This window comes from Paramisgurnus dabryanus, chromosome 6, assembly GCF_030506205.2.
Source record: "Paramisgurnus dabryanus chromosome 6, PD_genome_1.1, whole genome shotgun sequence".
Taxonomy (NCBI): domain Eukaryota; kingdom Metazoa; phylum Chordata; class Actinopteri; order Cypriniformes; family Cobitidae; genus Paramisgurnus; species Paramisgurnus dabryanus.
In genome coordinates, this window is record NC_133342.1 from 28,275,933 (window position 1) to 28,297,176 (window position 21,244).

At 36.4% G+C, this 21,244-nt stretch overlaps 3 protein-coding genes across 8 annotated transcripts in view; all 3 read left to right on the top strand.

The window, feature by feature from the left end:
* The first annotated feature begins 1,532 nt into the window (after positions 1-1,532).
* LOC135766938 (neuropilin and tolloid-like protein 1) lies at positions 1,533-9,677 on the top strand. Of its 2 annotated transcripts, XM_065276450.1 has the most exons (9): positions 1,533-1,658; positions 2,102-2,167; positions 2,282-2,416; positions 2,618-2,866; positions 5,525-5,566; positions 5,671-5,798; positions 7,497-7,725; positions 7,927-8,040; positions 8,572-9,677. In XM_065276450.1, the coding sequence occupies exons 1-9, from the start codon at positions 1,631-1,633 to the stop codon at positions 9,153-9,155; spliced, it is 1,575 nt and encodes a 524-aa protein (XP_065132522.1). In that variant the 5' UTR covers positions 1,533-1,630; the 3' UTR covers positions 9,156-9,677. The 2 variants fall into 2 exon arrangements, with proteins under 2 accessions (XP_065132522.1, XP_065132523.1); XM_065276451.1 differs by lacking the exon at positions 2,618-2,866.
* A 442-nt stretch (positions 9,678-10,119) lies between these two features.
* atpsckmt (fATP synthase c subunit lysine N-methyltransferase) lies at positions 10,120-11,993 on the top strand. 2 transcript variants are annotated; one of them, XM_065276452.1, is made up of 5 exons: positions 10,120-10,264; positions 10,366-10,735; positions 10,880-11,017; positions 11,131-11,181; positions 11,288-11,666. In XM_065276452.1, the coding sequence occupies exons 2-5, from the start codon at positions 10,451-10,453 to the stop codon at positions 11,474-11,476; spliced, it is 663 nt and encodes a 220-aa protein (XP_065132524.1). In that variant the 5' UTR covers positions 10,120-10,264; positions 10,366-10,450; the 3' UTR covers positions 11,477-11,666. The 2 variants fall into 2 exon arrangements, with proteins under 2 accessions (XP_065132524.1, XP_065132525.1); XM_065276453.2 differs by lacking the exon at positions 11,131-11,181 and having other exon boundaries at positions 10,120-10,735; positions 11,288-11,993.
* Positions 11,994-12,372: 379 nt separating this feature from the next.
* marchf6 (membrane-associated ring finger (C3HC4) 6) overlaps positions 12,373-21,244 on the top strand; it is a 29,337-nt gene continuing 20,465 nt past the window's right edge. For 2 of the 4 annotated variants that reach the window (XM_065276455.1, XM_065276456.1), the window contains exons 1-6: positions 12,373-12,667; positions 13,320-13,419; positions 17,942-18,015; positions 20,136-20,279; positions 20,385-20,484; positions 20,643-20,811. In XM_065276455.1, the coding sequence (XP_065132527.1) occupies positions 12,649-12,667; positions 13,320-13,419; positions 17,942-18,015; positions 20,136-20,279; positions 20,385-20,484; positions 20,643-20,811 (606 nt within the window). In that variant the 5' untranslated portion in view covers positions 12,373-12,648. The remainder of the gene's footprint in view (positions 12,668-13,319; positions 13,420-17,941; positions 18,016-20,135; positions 20,280-20,384; positions 20,485-20,642; positions 20,812-21,244) is intronic. The other 2 variants (XM_065276457.1, XM_065276458.1) reach the window with 1 other exon arrangement.

A 21,244-nucleotide genomic window follows, 5' to 3' on the forward strand; every position in this document is an offset into this window, starting at 1 on the left:
ATAATAATACTATCTTTATTTTGTATAGCGCCTTTAAAACTCATTTCTCAAAGCGCTTAACATAAGTAAAAAAGTTAGATATATAAAATAGACATAGTGATAAAAAAAAACACATAATAATAAAACAATGGAAGTAAAGAATTAAAAGGAAGAATAAATAAAAGTAAAATAATAAAACAATTAAAAGTAACCCTTAGAAGCCATAAAATAAACATTTAAGATACAATCATAAAAAACAACAAGAAACACTATATCACCCAAATGCTTCCTTAAAATAATGAGTTTTAAGTGATGTTTTAAACTTTTTTTAAAAAATTATAGTGAAGTATGTCCAGTCTAGTCTTTGGTTTTCCTTCTTTGATGATAATATATAGGGAAGTCATTTTGGTTCACTTAAATTCATTACTAGATGTTGTAGTAGATCATCACATTTAAAAATGTATAGGTGTTAAACACTACATTAAACATAATAGAATGCATGCAATGTACAATTATTACTTTGTTTGATGCCATCTGATTTCCTGCATAGATGGATGAATGAATCAAATTTTTTATGAATTCATTAGTTTTTATGTGACACTCTTTGCATCCAAACTAGCTTTAAATCTGTCAGAGTAAGTAAGTATCTGGTTTACATATCGTTCAGGTGTGAAATGATCTAAAGTATTAATATGTATTTCAGAATATTTTTGAATATGACCTGTGTGGCTCCAACAAATAGATGCCCTTGTTTCAAAATATTGTCTTGATATAGTTCTCTTTTTATTTGTCACAAATGCAGGATCCCACGCTGTATTCCCTGTTTTCAGTTATGAATTTTAGACCCACTGAAAATGTACTTTTTTAGCAGGACATTTAATTTTTTTCACACTTTTGTCCCCCATTGCAGTTTAAATAAAGCTTGGTTGCATGCATTGCATAATACAGTAGAAAAATACATTAAGTTGCCAAAATGCAGATGAACATGTGGAAGATAACTCTAACAGCATCAGGAAAACATGGAAAACATAAAAGTCATTATATATTTTTTATTATATAAAGTAATCTTTCAAGATGACATTTTCCAAAACAAACAAAGAAAAAAATACAACAGACCCCACTTCTAATGTTATTTATTAATGTAGCCGTACTGAAAACTTAGGATGCATTTTGTATACCAGTTTATAAAGCTTACACCTCCAAAACACTGAAATGTCAACTGAGTTGAATTTATTGTAATTATTTCAAGTTTTTTCCTGATTGGCATTACAATGTATATACAGTGCGTATGGCACAGGTCAACATCACAAGCTTTGTCTGCTGCATGCTATTACGTTTACCATATTCAGGACGATCTACGCCAAATGTGTTTGGCTAAATGTATGGTAAAAGATGCTCTTAATCCACTAGGTCTTCAATACACCGAGGCGGATTACGCGCCGTGTAAACCTGTTTCATGCAAGCGCTGTAGGTTCGAATGAAGAGCTGTAATAATCTGCGCAATGAATTTCACATCATTTGGTCTCAGTATGCTCATCTAACAACTTTTATATTTATATTGTTGATGTATTTTCTCTCAAATTTATTTAGCAATTCGCCACTTCAACTCGCATTTCATGGCATTAAAACTTGAAAGCCTTTGGGGAGAATCATGGTGCCGCGCGTCAAACTGCTCATAGGTGAGTAAATTTAAAACATGTAACTATAATGTTTTATTTTAATATTATCGACCAAGTAACCATTTGGGAACAATACATAGCATACGCTGCATGGTTTTCTTTAAAGTTTATTGCTTTCTTATTTATTATGTTTATTCCGTTGGCAATAAAGAAAGTGTATTTGTGACAACGCATAGCACAGAACGATCCCAATCAAGTATTAAACTAAACAACAAATGAAAATATTTGCAAACATAGTGGTGATAAAATGCATTTGTGTATTCGACATGCTTAGATGTTGTTTGTTTCATAAACAAGTATTCAAAGTGTTACGTCACGTTTTATTTGCATTGAAACCATAATGTGAAAATTGAGAGATTTTATAAGAAAACATTAAAATGTATATTGGATATATTTTAATATGATACAACTCGTGACGCAAGCTATTCTGGTCTCTTTTCCAGTTGTTGCAGGTTTTATCAATCTTGGGTTTTCTGGAGCACCAACAGCACCCCCAAAGAGAGCTATAGGTATTGATCTAACAAATGCATGTGTATAGTTACTAATCCAGTAATTTAAACCTTATGATAATTGATTACCTGAGAAAGTAATGCTACTGTATATCTCTGTCACTTAATACTCAGTTAAAAACAACTCAGGTGTAACACCAGCTGGTTTGTGTGGTACCTGGGTTAAAGAAACCGATGGTGGGCTTTTCACATCCCCTAACTATCCCGAGAAATATCCTCCTGACCGGGAATGCACATACATAATTGAAGGTCAGTGGGCTTAATGTTTGTTCATTATGATATTACATTTGCATCTCTAACTGAAGTTCATTTGTCTGTAGAAATCATGCACTTTGTTTTTCTCTGTTTTGTTGAAAGACATGATTCCCTTGTCTTCATGCACATTTTCATTGTTTGTGTACAAATTAATGAATTAACATTGATGTACATACTATATGTATTACGTCACAGCTTCTCCAAGGCAATGCATCGATCTGTATTTTGATGAGAGGTATGCTATTGAGCCATCATGGGAGTGTAAGTTTGACCACATCGAGGTTCGGGATGGCCCATTTAGCTATTCTCCTATCATTGGCCGGTACTGTGGACAAGAGAGCCCAACCTATGTTAGGTCTAGTGGACGATACCTCTGGATAAAATTTGTGGCAGATGGTGAACTAGAGGCCACTGGATTTTCAGCTCGATATAATTTCACACAAGGTAAGGATGTTGTGTTGCCTTTTTTTTCATTATAATGGACTGACATATTTCCAATGAATTTATCAGAAATCATAGAATGCGGATGATTGAATTTATTTTAGTCGGTTCACTTTATTTGTAAGATATTAGACATTATTTATGTTTTTATTTCTTAGATTTCGTAGAAGTATGTCTTAGATTTTCCTTGCAGTTAAATCAATAGTCATATTAAAATAATATAGCCTAATATAATAAATATAAATATAATAAAATGCTTTACTGTCTCTTATTTATTGCAATTAATTTATTATCATAACAATTTAAGTGAAATTTTTTTTTATTTGTTTTAAAGCATTTAATCTGGCATGTCACATATTTGCTTATTTGATTAGTGACCTAATGCAAAATCATATGTATTTCTTCTCTACTATTATTATGTTTATTGTGAATTGTTCAATAAGTTATTGCATTGCATATCAAAATCACACTTTTGCATTTTCTGTGTCAAAGAATGCACACAGGTGTATCCTATGTCAGGATTTGGGTAAACACAAAACACGAACCCAGATGCGGACGTAACAAAAAAGGAATTTATTACAAAACAGGGGAAAAAACAAGAAAACAAAACCCACGAGGGGGCAAAACAAGACAAGGGAAGACAACACTAAACTAACACTAAACTTAACAAAAACTAACAATAACTTTCAACACATTAAACAGATCAAGACTTAAATATATACAAAACTTACTGGAACCGACAGGGCAAGAAACAAGCATGGGACAAGGCATGAAACAAGACGAACGTGCAATGGACGACAAACACAAGGACTCTTAAATAGGGAGAAAGTAAATTACATACACCTGAAAATAATTACAAGTAAGGGATCGGGGAAAAAGTGACGAGACCCGGGAAATGCGTGGTCGGAATAAACCAATACTACAACCACACATTTCCCACATAGAACATATGTACTGTCAGAACCCTGCCATGCTAAACTAGATCTAAATACCAACAGGATCTGGCAGGATTCTGACATCCTATAGCCCAGTGGTTCTCAAACTAGGGGCCGGGGCCCCCAGGGGGGCTGCAAGATGGTGCCAGGGGGGTCCCAGTTTTATGACATTTTATAAAATACATTAATTTATCATGAATTCTGTGTAATTAAATCTAAAAAAATAAGGTTACTAACCAACACCACTTGTATAATTTAATATGATTTGTTTAATTAAAATTATAAGTTTCTGTCATATATTTTCTTTGGGGGGGGGGGCGCGAAGGAATGTGGCATACACCAGGGGGGCGGCACGCTGAAAAAGTTTGAGAACCACTGCTATAACCTACTGTATATTATTTTTAGATCATCACTATTTGCCGTTTGGTAAATGCTGTGTTGTGTGTTAAGGTCAGATGCTTGTGCATTTGTAGTGCAGGCACACATACAGCAGCTGAGTGGGGGAGGTTTGTGATGTCTCTCATCCCAGTTAATGAAAGCTTGTCTTCAGAGGAGCACACTCAGTCTGCTTCATGTCCCGAGCGCTGTCTTGCTACTTCAGCTTTTCCAAATCTTATTGGGAATCCATAGAATGGCCATAATGATTGCCTCAAATGTGGATGCATAAAGTCTTCTGTCATAACTATTTCAAAAATAAATACCGGTAGTCAAAGTGAAATAAGTGTTAGCGACGGCTGGAGTTTGACACAGATGACTAAAGTTGGCCAGCGTTCCTGATTATGTGATGTTAAGATTGCTCCAATGTTTAGCACAACTGCCTAATAAACACTAAGCAGGAATGATAATCTCCTGTCGGATCTAAATCCAGTTTTCAGTTTTTTTTATGATAATGAAGGAAACATTCAGCATCACTACCATCATCCCCATCATGGATTTAAAATTCTTTTATATTTTAATATTTTATATTACCAAACAACATTCTGATAAATCTTTAAAAAACATACATTTTAAGAAGGCATTATGTGTTAAATCAATGATTCATTAATTAATTATACATATGAACTGAATGATACCATCCTGCACATCTTAAATCAAAATTCAAATAGACCTACAGTGCATCATGTATCCTGTTACATCAGCACAGAAAATAATCTAACCCAAACTGGACCAGAGGTAAGAAAACATGAGAGGATTAAGGAGAATCCCTGAATGATTTTTGATTGAAACACTAAACCGCTCTAACACTTCCTTGTGAGATAAAATATTAGATTGGGTCAGATAGACATGGTAAATAAAGAAATAGCTATATTTTCAAAACCAAAAAATGCGCACAATTTTAAGAAACAAAAAAACACACCTTAAATTCTCATATTGTTTTGTATTGCCTAATCTTTATGAAGCTGGCACAGGGATTATTATTCCACGTACAATCATGCCTCAAGCCTCAGGAGATCATTCTCATTCCCTAATCCTGTGTGTTTTTGTTATTATTTTAGAGAAAATAAATGAATGAACAGGGACAGTAAACTTCCTCAAGGTCAGAGAGAAACCTCAAACATGTGGGCTTGTTTTATCAGTGTTTGAAATCAAATGTGATTTTTCTCTGACATTGTATTTAAAAGCTAATTCTTATGTGACATATTATTAAGTAGAGTGTATGTGCTTTATAAAAACATATTGCATATATTTACTAAATTATGTACACCCTTATCTGTTTAATTCACAGATCCTGAATTCAAAGACTTTGGAACTCCAGCACCTCTTCCAAGTGAGTGAATTGTTATTATTTACTATACTGTGTCCTCTTCTATAGATCAAAGACATGAGGACACAAATAATGATACATCGCTGGCTTGTGTTTTCTTAATGCAGTTTGTGATTTTGAAATGAATGGACCTGAGGGGATTGTGGAGTCTGTAATGGTTGCCAAAGAAAGGAAGGCACTACCATCAGAGGCTGTGGACTGCAGGTGGTTCATAAGAGCTCCTCCTGGCTTTAAGGTAAACACACAGATCAAAACAGTAGGACAAGGACAACCGTTCCTGTTAGTCATTATTTTAAATCTAAATGAATGTATATAATCATCCATACTCTTGGAAAATAGGTACAAAAGTTGTCACTGGGACTGAACCTTTATAAAAATGTCCTATGTACCAATGTGTACACAGCATATTCTGGTCTTTGGAATACACTCCTAAAATCAAGTCAGTCTGAGTGTACATCGTCACCATCAAATTGACTACAGAGCAGATTTAAAATAACTCTGCTCTTGGAGTTTATTATTAACACTTGTTTAGAGTTAAAATATAGCTAACTTAGCCTAATCCAACAAAAGAAAGCTTTATGCTGCAATGAATGCTGGGTCAGTATTTTTTTGTTTACCTTTTCACAGTGTGTAGCCACAAAAGGATCAACCTCATTAAGTAAAGCAGCTTAATTTTATCTCTTCTTGACATCTTCATAAAAGCAACCAATTTCAACTTAACTTTGAAACTCATCTTTTTTCCAATGCACATGTTTTTACGTAAACACATACAAATGCTGAAAAAAGAAAAGAAAGGTTTTACTGAGTGAAAGTTAAGAGTCAAGGGCTTAGCTAAAGCACACACTGATCACCATAATGGTGGTTTGTTCAAACTTAAATATTTTTTCAATATTAACGGAGGGTGCAAACGTGATATTGATTCAATGGGAATAACATTGACATTATGTCTCTAAAAGTCTTAAATAATGCCAGGAAAAGTCGCTACATTTGTCACTTTTTGGATAAAAAAGGGGGTCTTGAAAGTCGCTAAATCTAGTGACAAAGTTGCCCAGTTGTCAACACTGCTTCATGGTGCTGAACCAAGGTCTTGCCATGGGACACTTTCTCAACATTTAACTTTAAATGTGGTGTTAAACATGCTCCTGAACACCAATTAATGAACTCCTAAATACAACATAGCCAGGGAGTATCCCACAAACTATAGTCAAAGTTAAAAATCAAACTCCAAAAATCTAACGCTTTCACACTTTTTTACCTAACTCCTAATTTTTCAATGTGCTGTGTACCTTTGAGGTGCCAAAATGCAACTTTAAGATACAAAAGTGTACTTTTTGAAAAGGTACCGCCCCAGTGACAACTTTTGTACCTTCTTATACATTTATCTGTGTGATTCGTCCAGCATCTTTCCTTCACCCTTCACCAACTTATTCCCTTTTTACTTTATGTTAACTAATTGTACAGTCAAGTTTCACTTTGTAGGAGTTGCTCCTTTTTTAATCTTGAAAATAAAGGTTCATAAAATGTGGAGCTGTAAGGTTCCATAAAGAACAGTTTCTTTGTAGTGAAAAAAGGTTGTACAGTCTATAAAAAATAAGAAATTGTTCTTTTAATAACCTTTGATTGACCTTTTTTATTTTATTGCTGTGAAGCATCAATATTTTCTAGGAGTGTAATTCCAAATTTGCAGTTTTATGTATTCTCACAACATCTTATTTATTCACCATACTACTCACATAAGGTAGCATATGAACCATACAGTTTCTGACACTTGAACTTTGACAGTCATGCGGATGACACAGGTTCAAACCTGGCCCTTTTCTCTCCTCAATAGTATCCTGTCTCTCTCCACACGTCTAATAAAAGGCCTGAGAAATACAGAAATGAAATGTCTTCTCAAAGCACTGAAGTGAATATAAATGTACTTTCTGCACAGATCTACTTGCGCTTCCTGGACTACGAGATGCAAAACTCGAATGAGTGCAAGCGAAACTTCGTGGCAGTGTATGATGGGAGCAGCTCTGTGGAGCACCTGAAAAATAAATTCTGTAGCACGGTGGCCAATGATGTGATGCTGCTGAGCTCATTAGGTGTGATTCGCATGTGGGCCGATGAAACCAGCCGCAGGAGTCGATTCCGAATCCTCTTCACCACCTTCAACGAGCGTGAGTCATTCAAACAGTTTTTCATCTTGACACATTTAAGTAACACATACAGCCTACTTCTAGTGTTAAAGTCGTGAGTTACCTCTTTTTATAGCTTTATATTTGGGCTAACAAATGCATAATTTTGGCATTTTGCATCATGCGATAATGTCTCACCTTATTATGTTCATCTTCTATAATTATTATCATTTCTCCTTGCAGCTCCATGCATAGGCGATTCGTTCTTCTGTCATAGCAACATGTGCATTAACCACACGCTGGTGTGTAATGGTATCCAGAATTGTGTCTATCCATGGGACGAAAATGGATGCAAGGGTAAATATTTTCTTACTTTATCTTAAAATAAAATAAAATGAACATTTCATTAAAGATGCCACTAGTGATACTTAATTAATTGTGTTTATGTTAAATGAAAACATAAATAGTTATAAGACGTTAATAGGCCACTAAATGAAGTTTAACTAAGTTCGGGACTAGCATAGTGATGTAATCCAACCAATCAGCACAAAGTGGTGTCCTGTGACAGTTTTTGCAGCATCCCTCTTTTACCCCATCGCCTCACTTTCAGCTAGAACATCTATCCCAGTTAAAAAAGTGGGAGTAATCTGAGATGGGGATAAAATTCCAAGCTTAGGGCACTCCCCTCGGACAGCAGGCCAATATGCTTTATCTTATTCTCTTACATGTTAATGCAAACATGTGAAATAAATAATAAACAAAAAGCTTTTACTATTTGAAACCGTACAGTGGACCCCTCTGCGACTACCAGTATGTAAATGTTTGTGCTTCAGTTTTGTTCATTTAGAACAATGTGCCACATAGTATTTGATCTTGATATTCACACAGAGAAAAGAAAAGCCACTATCTTGGACCACCTTGACAATACCAACATAATCATTATCGGCGTAACCTGTGGAGTGGTGATCATCTTGCTTACCGTGTCAATAATCATTCAAATAAAACAACCACGCAAGAAGTACATCATTCGCAGAGACGAATTTGACCCCACCTTGCTGCACGAGGCCTTCGAACCCCCGCACTATGAGCTGTGCACATTACGGCAGCCGACCTCAAGTGATGGTGAGGTTCTACCAGAAGACTTTCACAAACTGCAGCGATCTTCTTCCAAATGCATCCACGGCCATCACTGCGGTTCCCAGGTGTCCAGTACCCGAGGCAGCCGCAGTGACCTCAGCTTGCGAGACGCTTCCACAATTTTCTCAGAGATGCAAGAAACTGCACAACCATCCCTCCCTCTGCAAGCTACTCCTACTGGCCACAGGAATATTCTTATAATGAAGCACAGCTACTCACATGATGGGGCTGAAGAGTATGACTTTGATGATGAACTGGATGATGGACCCATTACCAGCATTGGGCGAGCAGCAATGGAGAGAACTGTGCATCGGTCCATATCCAATGACTTTTGATGGTCCATGTATATATGAGCCTAGCTTTTGAATAGCTTATGTGTCATTTGTCGCTATTTTATTTGTAGTAGGGTTAGGGTTTTGTTGAAAGACATGATTCCCTTCGCTTCATGCACATTTTCCTTGTTTGTGTACAAATTCATGAAGGAATATCAATTAACATTGATGTACATACTATATGTATATAATGTGAGTCATACGCCTCAGGATTTTTTCTTGTTTTGCCTATTGTTGTGTGCAATACTTGCTGTCTGGCTCATATTATTTGATGGCATTCCAGTACACACAATCATTGCAAATGACTGATGTAAATTTTGGAGGATCATACTAAATTTTATTTAAAACAGTACATAAAAGTAATTTAAAAGCTTTGTTTATTTTCCCCATTGTAAAAATAGTGTTGTAGGACAATGTTTTTCCTTCTTACTGAACTGTGTGATTTAATTTTGTGATTTTATTTATTTTCATTGCTTTGTGCTTCTTTTATATTGTACTATACCCCACCCCAGCTTATTATTCTCATATCACATATTTGACAAAATTACATACAATTGACATTGTAAGGCTGTCTCATTTGGTAAACATGATTGTTTTTCTTGATTAATTTGACACAAAAATGCATTGCATTCTTATTCTTCACTTTAAACCTTTTTGATTATTTTACAGCATATTATTTCTGTACTATATCTAAAAAAAAAAATCAACAGTTTCACTGTAATGTCCTCCTGACTGTATGTTTTACTCAGCAAAAACAAAAAAATTACCGTACAACTGCTGTTTTACATAATACTGAAATAACATTCAAGAATAGAGTAGCAATGAAAGGACACTTTATGCATCTTATGTTGCCCCCCTCTGGATCATCAACGTAATTGCAAAGGCCCTAAAAAATAGTATGTAAATTAACACGCTGTGCATATGGAACTGTAGTTTGTTTTGTTTTCGTTTACATTTGTTTATCTATTATAACACATTTATAATCATATTTAAAAATCATATTTATTGTGTGGACCAGCCCATCTGTGGCACCCTTGGACTAGAGTGGAACTAATGACGCTCAGTCAATGCATCACATCGGACCAAAAACCGGACGCACCAATATCCATACAGTATGCTCTTATGCATTTCGGTGATAGTTTTATATGAATTACGAGACTATAAACATTAAGGACGCTGTCATTGATTTATTAAAATGCTCTGCTTGTTACAGGAGTATCTGATCGGTTTTAAATAAAGGCGCGTGTCATTGGACAGAGGCATTGAGGTCAGTTGATCAGTCCTGCTGTCATTTCAGGATGTCTGACTTTAACATACAGTCAAGTCCTTCAACAGAGACAAATAAGCCTGGATCAGGTAACGACGGCGCTTTTAAAAAACGACTTGGTGTTATTGCAACTTGTGTCGTCGGGGGGTCATTGGTTGCTCTGTATGCAGTCACTGGACCGTTTGTTGCACCGGCATTAAGAAAAGTTTGTCTTCCATTCGTTCCTGCAACCACAACACAAATTCAAAACGTCATTAAGGCGTTGCAAAGCAGATCAGGCTCTCTGGTTGATATAGGCAGCGGAGATGGACGAATAGTGAGTTTTCCATGCATTACCATAACCAAATATGCTTGCCATTCACTGCAATAAAGTACTATGTTGTTATTGATGCAATGATTGCTGAAACACTATTTAAAGTTAAATAATTTTGCGCATGTGTTTCGCCTGGGTTTGGTGTAGGTTATAGCTGCTGCAAAAAGGGGCTTTAAAGCAGTTGGCTTTGAGCTGAACCCATGGCTGGTATTGTATTCCCGTTATAAAGCCTGGAGGGAATGTGTTCATCACAGCACATCTTTTCATATTTCAGACCTATGGAAGGTGAGTACAGGGCAGGATGTGCTCAAAACGACACTTTTATAAGCCATTACATACGAATGTGATTTGTATAAGTCATGCTGTGTGTATTATGAGTTGTTTTCCTTATTTTATAGGTCAGTTTTTCAGAATACTCGAATGTTGTCATTTTTGGGGTTCCTCAAATGGTGAAAAATTCTTTATTGTCAGAATAGATAAATGCCATACTTTGTATTAGTTTTCCCTAACAGTGTGTAAATGATTTGACATAATGTTGTAATGTTTTCTCCACAGATGGAACAGCTTGAAGTCAAGCTACAAACCGAGCTACAGGGTTCAGCTAAAGTGGTAGCTTGTCGCTTTCCTTTTCCTACTTGGACTCCTGATGAGGTAGCTGGTGAGGGAATTGACACGGTGTGGATTTACGATGCCAAGACATTCAAAACTCCCATCAGGAACGATAAACACAGTGAAAGAAACTAAATGTCATCATACTTCAGCAGTAATAAACAAGGATACGGAATTGTCAGTCTTTAACAACACATAAACTGACAAGCATTGTTGTACATGTCAGCTGACTGTTTTATGTTTGTTATTTTATGTTTGACATATTACTTTGATTGCATTCACATGATTGTTTGTTTGAGCAAATATAAAACCTCTTTTATTCTTATATATATGACTGGTTGTAATTCTTTTTAAGCTAATTTTGATTGATAAGACTAGTAAACGTTACTGTATCTCAAATATGTATGATTTATTCACACTTTAGATTGGACAACGTTTAAAGTATTCATGTCTAAAAGTTTAATATCTTTATAAAGTAGTCTGTATTACAGAATGTGACATTGCCTGTGAAAACCCAGTATAAATATATACATATATTGTTATTAACAATTGATCACAAAATCATCCTTCACAAAGAACAATCTTTGGAAATATAACCTTGATATTTTAATATTGACCATGTCACAGACTCAAATAAATGACTTAACTTTGATGCTCCTAATCTCATTATTAGGTAATCAGACTTTAACCTGCATTCATAGGCAGGGTCACAAATGTTGGATGTAAATAAACAAATAATGTTTCCTAAATAAAAACTTATTAGAATTTTACATTTGTTTTTAAAATGGGGTGAATAATTATATATTAAATTTATAATATTGCATATTGATCATATTATATAATAATTATTCATGTTGCAACCATACATTTTAATTATCCATTTTATGTCGTTTTATTCCTTTCAGAATTAAACTAATTTTAGATTGTAATTCAGCAATTCAGGTTAAGTATTATGTTTTTATGTAATAGAAAGAACGCGAGCTTAGACACGACTCGTAAAGTGCTAGGAAGTGTCGTAAACTGTCGTTAATCGGAACTGGAGCTGCACCTTCACGGATCGAGAGGCCACAAAAAACCTTTACGATAAACATGTTCAGTGCAGCCGAGATGATCGACAAACAAATAGCTTGAACTCTGCGCACGACGCGAATAAGACTGTCCTGTCCGAGGTTATGTGGCGTTCATGGTCGGATCGCGTTCGTCATGTTGCATAATAGTGTAGTTGAGAGCTAGCTGATCTTGTGTTTTGTTTCGCCGTGTGTGTGTTATGTATTGGCTGTAAAGAGGACAGTGCGTCACCATACAAGATGGACACTGCCGAAGAAGGTAAGCTGTCTAAACACAGCGGCACGTTAGCCCATGTCTGTTGGTTTTGTTTTAAATGTATAGTGGCTGCAAGCCTGTGGTTTGTATGGTTACGACAACGTAATGATTTAGCCCGAGAAGTTAATTAAATAACCAGCTTTAATAGGCCAATGATATGTGGCCCTCGCAAGCTAACTAACGTTAGCTAAAATGCATTTTTTGCCTCAGGTTTGTAAAGCTGTCATTCTGTCCAAGAAAATGAGTGAACTTAGATCGGTACAGGATATGGAGTCTTACATTACACACAGTTGTTACACTCTCATGACATGGAAAGCTGTCATGTGTAAATAAATGAATACTGAAATATGACATGTAATGTTAGCCATGATTTTTTATGTGTTTGTGTTTTCATAGTGGTTTGTTGACTAAGATGTTGCTTTTTAGTAATATCATGATTAGATTTTGTATTGTTATAGTAACAAAAGAGCCAAATAAGATCAGATGACAATGAACTCAAGGCAATAAACTTTATAACCAACAAAGCTTATTCAGTGTTTTTGTAGATTGTCATAAAGCCGCATGCAGCAGTAATTGCTTATAAGAGTGCATTGTAAGTGTGCATTAGGGATAATATGTGTAGATTTAACGTGTTCATTTTGCTCTTTTCTTGCAGCTGATATATGTAGGGTGTGTCGTTCAGAGGGAACCCAAGACAAACCGCTCTACCATCCATGTGTCTGTACTGGAAGTATTAAGTTCATCCACCAAGAATGGTAAGAGCTCTGTTTTTCATGTAGCAGGAAATTCATGAAGCTTTTATTACGGTAGACAGATAAACACGTGTTGAATTGTATTACAAAAACAGGTTGAAAAGTTAAAGGTTACATAACACAGTGTTTCTGCTAATTTCATTTTAATGTGTTGAGTACCTACAGAGTAGTATTGCATCCTTCATATCCCGAAAAGTCTTTAGTTTTATCAGATTTATAAAAGACAGGTCAGTGTTACTGCAACTTTTCCAGAAAACCAGAGCCCCTGGAGGCGTACCCACTGGTGGAGCGAGTCACGAGCAAGCAACATAAACAAAATATTATCCCACTATCTGTAGACAACTTCTGATTCCCTATATCAGTGGTTTTCAAACTGGGGGCCGGGGCCCTCAGGGGGGCCGCGAGATGGTGCCAGGGGGGCCCCAGTTTTATGACATTTTATAAAATGCATTAATTTATCATGAATTCTGTGTAATTAAACCTAAAAAATAATAAGCCAACTAACCAACAGCACTACTATGTATAATTTTATGTTTTGTTTAATTAAAATACTACATTTTAAAACTGTTTTTGTCATAAAAAAATTCGGGGGCCGCGAAAAAAATGCACTGTACACAAGGGGGGCCGCACGCTGAAAAAGTTTGGGAACCACTGCCCTATATGATCATGTCGTTTACATTATACGCACTTACGTGACAATTATCAACAAAACATAGACATTTGATGCAGTTTTGCTTACCACCTGCAACTCATGACCCCGTTTGGACCTTTCAATTTCAACGAAATCCAGCTTTAAACAAACACACTTGCACAACTCTGCTGGTGCCCCGGATAAACAAACTATATCCATTGTTGTCATAATGGTGGGTTCATCAGTAAGCTGACAAAGCTTAAATTTCCCTCACAAACAACAATACACTTCTCTTGGTATGTTGATTTTGTGTTAGCTCTTGGTTTGTGTGTGTGCGTACTATTTTGGGTGAAGTGCCCATATAAGGACTTCCACTGTACTTTCCCCAGTGAAATTGCCCATAAAGGATATAGTAAGATTGTTACGTATGAATCTTTCATGTTCAAAAAAATTTTCTGAACCTTGTACGAACTCTGGCAAAGTGCATTTGGCACAGAAATACATTTTGAGACTTTGCATATTGTTTTGTTGAGCTGCCTTATCGTTTGCATAATAAAAGTTTTTGTTTACATATTAAATGTTTGTGTAATGTGTAATAATAATAATTGTTAAATGTGTATATATAAATGCACACACATGCATGTATATATTTAAGAAATATTTGCATGTATATATTTACAATATTTGCATGTGTATAAACAGAAAAATATATACATACATGTGTTTTTATTTATATATACATAATATTTGTTGATGTACTGTATATAATAATTATGTAAACAAAAACTTTTATTCTGCAAACGAATAGTCGTGCCTAATCATTAGGCAGCCCTAGAGAAATCCAACTCTTTAATAGTGTTAATTAATTAGTGAGGATGCATGAACTAGTTAAGTAATAGTTAAGAATAAGTTGTTAAGCCTACTTGTACTCACTTTTACACTTTTAAAAAAGCAGATAAATATCAGCTTTTAAAAAACTATAGGGGTTGACCACTATATACTGTTTGGGGTTATAATATGTAATGCAAAATTGAAGTATTTAAGGTGCCAAATGTAGAGGCTGTTTACACCTGGTATTAAGTTGCGTTTTGGTCGATCGGGTCACCAGTGGAAGATGCCAAATACTATGGCTGGACCAGAATATTCGATTATTCGAATATTCGTTCGGTGGGTTGACATTCGTTTTTCTATTTTGGGATTCGAATATTCCTTTTTTGTACATTATTAGCGTTAATGCAGAGCATCTGCCAAGCAGGAGTGCACTTAACATTTCCGCTCCATAGGTGGTGGCGTGGGGCTTAGCGACTGGTTTGCCAACAGCAAACACCACAATGAGGAGATCGTGCTCATGTTTGGCCAGAGACTGTTTGCAGATGCTCTGCATTAATGCTAATAATGTTGAAAAATTGTGTACAATTTCGCACAAAATCTGATTGATTTTCTTCGCAAGACATCAACATGTCACCCAGGAGTCGCGGGAATTACTTTTGTATTGAATATATCTGCTTTTGAGCTCTCCGTTGACTTGCATTATATCAGAGCACTGGGATTTTTGCAGAATATCTTCTTTATTGTTCTACTGACAAAAATTTCACCAACATATCCGATGGCTTGTGGGTCTATAAATAAACTTGATATTAAATGTATGATTTTTTTATTTAATACAGTGCGTTGAACAACTTAATTGTTCCTCTATTGTTTAAATAGCCTAACTGTTAGGAATGGTTCTCGACATAATAAAAATGCAAACAGACAGACACACAGAGATTCCTGCCTTTATTAGAGTGAAGAATATGTTTAGCCCCCTCCCCCGAAGCTTCGAATATTCAGTGTTGATTACAGCCGAAGCTTCGAAGCTAAAAAAAAAAAACAACCTACTAAATACAGGTGTAAATGGTATTTGAGCTCATCTCATTTCAGAGGTAGTCGAAAATGCATTCGAACGTATTGCTATTTTGATGTAGATGCTCATGAGGTTAAATGTGTTTAAATAGCCACAAAAGACCGCCTACTCTCTGCTTATTGATTTTATGTGATTTACCAAGCACAATGTTTTTCCTTCGGTCCTGACTTCTAGCGTGAGCCCACAATATTCAGCGTGCTTTTTGGGCTATCAAAAATCAAATGAAAGCTTCTGCTCTCTGCCTCTCTTGATTTTATTTCATTTTGCTAACGTATTTCTTCAATTGCTCAGAAATATTAGAGAAAGCTCTTATGTTCAGGGCTCAACATAAAGGACTGCCCGGTGGCCCGGGGCAAGCGTGAGAGACGTTCAAGCCAGTAAAAAGTATTGTCACTTGCCCGATCGGGCCAGTGCTTCACCCTCAGTCACTAAAACATATTTTCATCAATGTATATTATTTCACATCTTGGAAGCAGACATTTACTTGGGTAAAACACAACGAAAGAAACACAATTTGCTGTCAGTTTACCGTTAAAGCAGAAAAGTTGGGAGCTTTTTTTCGTTGGATGTCTGTTGCATAATAAATTAAAAGTCAAATATAATTAAATTATGTATACAATTATATTTGACTTTTAATTTATTATTTTTAAATATGTGACACTGACATTTTTTTATTGGGGCCAGTAAAAATTTTGGCAGGGCAAGTGAAAACCTGAACCACTGGCCCGACTGGGCCAGTATAAAAAATTTTTTGCGTTGAGCCCTGTATGTTGCATTCACACCAACCGTGGTAGAAGCGGCGAAATGCACTATTCGCGCATTGGTGGATGCTTGAACATTTGAGTTTACTCGCTTCATTCGCGCGTAAAATTCGAGTTGTTCGAGACATTCACGTGGAAATTCGCGCCATGGGACGGGCTTCTGTGACTTGCGCAGGGTCTTTGGGGTTTTTCAACTTGCGCATTTCCCACAACAACGCTCAATTCACGCGGAACGCGCCGCAGGATGCTTATCCGCGTCTTTGCATTGACTTAACATGTAAATCGCTTGCCGCCACTACCGTGTCTGGTGTGAACCCTGCATTACAAATCGTTGTTTACAAGAGACGGATTAAAACACCAGGTGTAAACAATAATTTGTCTCTCTCATTAGTGATCTGATCGACCAAAATGCATCTTAATACCAGGTGTAAACACAGGGCCTTACCATATCACACTTTTTCCCCTTTCACATTTGGCCTAAGTTATACGTCACCAGTGGTCTGACTCATGCCTGAAGCCACTTTATTGTTCATTTATTACACCTTGCTATAAAAATGAAGGTTGCAATTTGATCATTTAACTGCACAGAGCAAGATGACGTCCTGCAATAATTGTAGGTTTTGTCCTCTGGGCTAAATCAGTAATGGGACAAATTGGTCAGTGTGAAATGGAAAACCAGTTGCAAAGTAAAGAGGGTTTCTGGCAAACAGGATTATGAGCTGACTTGCTGTTCATTAGCAAGCTTGCGTGTCAACAAGTCTTTATTGTGCTGTGTATAGTGATGTACTGATGTAGTAATTGCACAGACACACTACAAATAGTAGTGTATTGCACTGAATAAGAAAAACTGAGCAATTTTGATATGCTTAATAGGCCAAATGCAGATTTGGCATTTGCATGCTAGAACTTTGAATGTCAGTCAGTGGAGTATAGCCTCATAATGTAGGTTGACCCTACTATTGGGGCCAGTTATTTTCGTTAGGCTTTGTGTTCAATTTGTTTTGTATGTGCTTTTGGCTTACAGAGCGGAAAGAGCCGGTGACATCCATTCATTAGATTAACTGTATGTTTTAAGCATCACTGAGACTTTACATTTTTACTGCTGTGGAGGCCTTAGGCAATGTAATGGGGAGTAACTTTGTGTAAATTAGAAACGAAGAAGTATTTTTTACTTTACCATGCATATCACTCACCATTATATCCCCCTTCTAACCCCTTGTGTTTTCACAGCTTGGTGCAGTGGCTTAAACACAGCAGAAAAGAGTACTGCGAATTATGCAAGCACAGATTTGCTTTCACGCCAAGTAAGTAACTCACTTTAATTATATACTTTAGGGGAAGTATGGCCATGAAACAGCTCTAAACTGTTACAACTGTCCAAACAGCTGTTCAATAGTGGCGATTGTTTGCTTCAGAGGTATAGGGGGCCGTTTGGTGTCATGTGATTTAAGAGCAAAGCACTCGTGTTTTCTGATGTAAGTGCTCTTTGCTAGGGTGAAATGAGGTTTTAACAAACCCAGTGTGAGTCATTAGCTGTTTCCATCCACATATTTTTATGGAAACACCAAGATGCACCTAAAGATGCACGTACTTAAAAAAGCGCATTATTGAGTCAAATAAATTTGTTCATGAACTACTATGCAAACACTTTAACCGAATAAATCCCTAGACGCACATGAAAAAAAGTCATGTGACATTGCGCGTTGGACAGCATAACTGGACTAATCATTTTTGCAGAACTCATTGCACATCATCTAAAATGTGGTTTTGGGTGTTCTGAAATTTACAGGTAAAGACTTTTATCTCGATGGTTCGGTAGTATTACTTATTGTTTTGTCTTCGGCTGTGCGCTCTGAGGTGATTATACATGAAAATGGTTAAAAACAGTGGCTTTATGCTTTTCTTACTGATATTAAGCGCCAGTTTATCCAGAAGTGATGATTTTGCTCTCTTCTGCTTACTGGATGGAAACGCAAGCTTCATTCGCAAATAATTAATGCGATTTAATCCAATAATGTGCATAAGTTTAATACGCAACCTTGGATGGAAACATGGCTATTGTTGTGTGACTTTACAATCAAGGTACCTTGAAAACCCTGGAAGCGTGGATTCGGCTACTCTCTTTTAAAAGTTTGGGAGAAATGTAAACACGGGTTGGAAAGCTGCCATCGTGTGGAATTTCTTTAGGAACTTAATAATACGCTCCATTGATTCAGACACAGACGGCATCCCTGTTGACATTTCCTTTTGTTTGCACTCAAATGTTACCATCTGTGTTTATGTGGGCAAAATGAAACTGGTGTTTCAATGCTCAGGGGTTATTTTAAAGGCCTAGTGGTGTGTGCACACCAAAAGCAAAATGATTATGTGCAGTGCGTCACTTGCTCTAGTTTTTCTTGCGGGATTAGTTTTTTTCTAGTTTTTTTGTCACTCGCATAAATTGAATAATGCTTTCCTACATTTTCTTGTACAGCTGATGTTTTAAACTGGACGTGTCAATAAACTACAATTCCAACTAATTCCAATTAAACTCCAGTGCTTATTGGCTTGCGTGACAATGCATCATGTGAATTTTGCAATCAAATATAATTTTTTATTATGCACACAAGATGCAATTGAGGCGATATTTTGCGTGTTTACAGCAACTGCATCACCCAATTTGCACCGTCCCTTGAGTTTGTGTTACATAATATACTTGTGCAAGTAATTAAATTTGCTTTTGGTGTGCACCATTCAAGGCTTTTCTGCAATTTTTGTATTTGTATTTAAAAGGTTATGATTAATTCTGCAGTGTAAAAGCTTTACAATTAACTCTTTCCCTGCCAGCGGTTTTTTTGTTGTTGTTGTTGTTGCCAACCAGCACCAGAATTTTTCATGATTTTCACAAAAGTTAAATGCCTTCCAGAAAAAGTTCTTCTTAAAATTTTTTAACATACAATATATCAAATGAAGAACACGCCCTCTGCTTAAAAAAAACTCTTTCATCCTACCTTCATTCTATTTTTTATCACCTTTAAATATGTGTAGGTTTCTTCAAAAACACCAAATTTTGAGGAAAAGCTGAGATAATTGCATTTTTGTGAAGGACTTTTGATAGAGATCAGATGCAGATCGATCCTCAAAACTTACACGGACATAAATTGCGGAAGATTATAGCGTTATTGGAGAAAGCCGGAAATTCTCGTCATTGGCAGGGAAGCGTTTTCTCTTAATTGACGAGTTAACTGGCGGGGAAAGAGTTAAGCCATTTTTCGAACATGATGTGTATTTAACAACTGTAAAAATATCCAAACACTTCTACTAACCCTATTTTGAGTGTCTTAACCTTCACCATTAATGTCTTCACTACCAGTTATTAATGGTGAAAACAGCCCAAAGGTTTATCCAATGTTGTTTAAAAAATCTTTACATCTTTCTGTCCCAGTTTACTCCCCAGACATGCCTTCACGGCTCCCAGTACAGGACATTTTCGCAGGGTTGGTCACCAGTATAGGCACGGCCATCCGATACTGGTTTCATTACACGCTTGTTGCCTTTGCGTGGCTGGGAGTTGTACCTTTAACAGCATGTAAGTGATGGCCAAAGGTTGCGATCTGTTGCGCTTCATTTGCCGTATTTTGCTTTTTTGCTTATGCTGTTTTGTGGCTCACTCCATGTTCTCCGTTTCCAACAGGTCGCATCTATAAGTGTCTGTTCACCGGTTCAGTGAGTTCCCTCCTGACCCTGCCGTTAGATATGCTCTCCACGTACGTACCAGACAGGAAAGCGCTCAGGTTTTCCCCTTAAAATATTAATTTAGTTTGCAGATCGTCTCAATGTGAAATTTGACAGTTTTTGCTGAAAGTTTATTGTTCGAGTTGGTGTGGTGAATTGTATTATGAGTTGGATATGTTATAGGAAATGATCAGTGTTAAATGTTCATGCTCTGCAGAGAGAACCTGCTGGCTGACTGTCTTCAGGGATGCTTTGTGGTGACCTGCACCCTGTGCGCCTTCATCAGTCTGGTGTGGCTGCGGGAGCAGATTGTTCATGGTGGAGCTCCTTTATGGCTGGACCAGAACCAACAGCAGCCTGCCAATGCAGCAGGGCCGCCCAATGAGGTAGACTATGAAAGTTTGCACTTAAAAACTCAACATGATAGCAATGAATGATAATTGTTTTTATGATTGATTTGGTTACATTTTTTTCCTATTGGTTATGGTGCCATTTTGAGTGAATCCTTGAGGTCTGATTGGTTAGCGTTGCATGAAGCACTGAGAGAATGTAGCTTTATAGGCACATGGCAATTTCTGGCTTCACTTTGATGAAGTAGACAAAAACACCATCAAGTGTAAGATGTACCAACAGAAGTCTACCATAAGTTCAATGAAAATGTCATTTAAAGGTGCAATGTGGTACTGTTAGAAAGGATCTTTTGACGGAACATAACATACATAACTGTAATATCAGTGGTGTATAAAGACCTTACATAATGAATTGTATTGTTTTTATTACCTTAGAATGAGCCGTTTTAATCTACAAACACCATGGGTC

What these genes read in the sequence shown, in the direction of transcription:
- LOC135766938 (XM_065276450.1), top strand. Translation starts at nt 1,631, where the DNA reads ATGGTGCCGCGCGTCAAACTGCTCATAG. An exon ending in GCGCGTCAAACTGCTCATAG is followed by an intron (nt 1,659 to 2,101) that starts GTGAGTAAATTT and finishes TCTCTTTTCCAG; the next exon opens with TTGTTGCAGGTTTTATCAAT. An exon ending in ACCCCCAAAGAGAGCTATAG is followed by an intron (nt 2,168 to 2,281) that starts GTATTGATCTAA and finishes CTTAATACTCAG; the next exon opens with TTAAAAACAACTCAGGTGTA.
- atpsckmt (XM_065276452.1), top strand. Translation starts at nt 10,451, where the DNA reads ATGTCTGACTTTAACATACAGTCAAGTCCTTCAACAGAGACAAATAAG. An exon ending in GCAGCGGAGATGGACGAATA is followed by an intron (nt 10,736 to 10,879) that starts GTGAGTTTTCCA and finishes GGTTTGGTGTAG; the next exon opens with GTTATAGCTGCTGCAAAAAG. An exon ending in ATATTTCAGACCTATGGAAG is followed by an intron (nt 11,018 to 11,130) that starts GTGAGTACAGGG and finishes CTTATTTTATAG; the next exon opens with GTCAGTTTTTCAGAATACTC.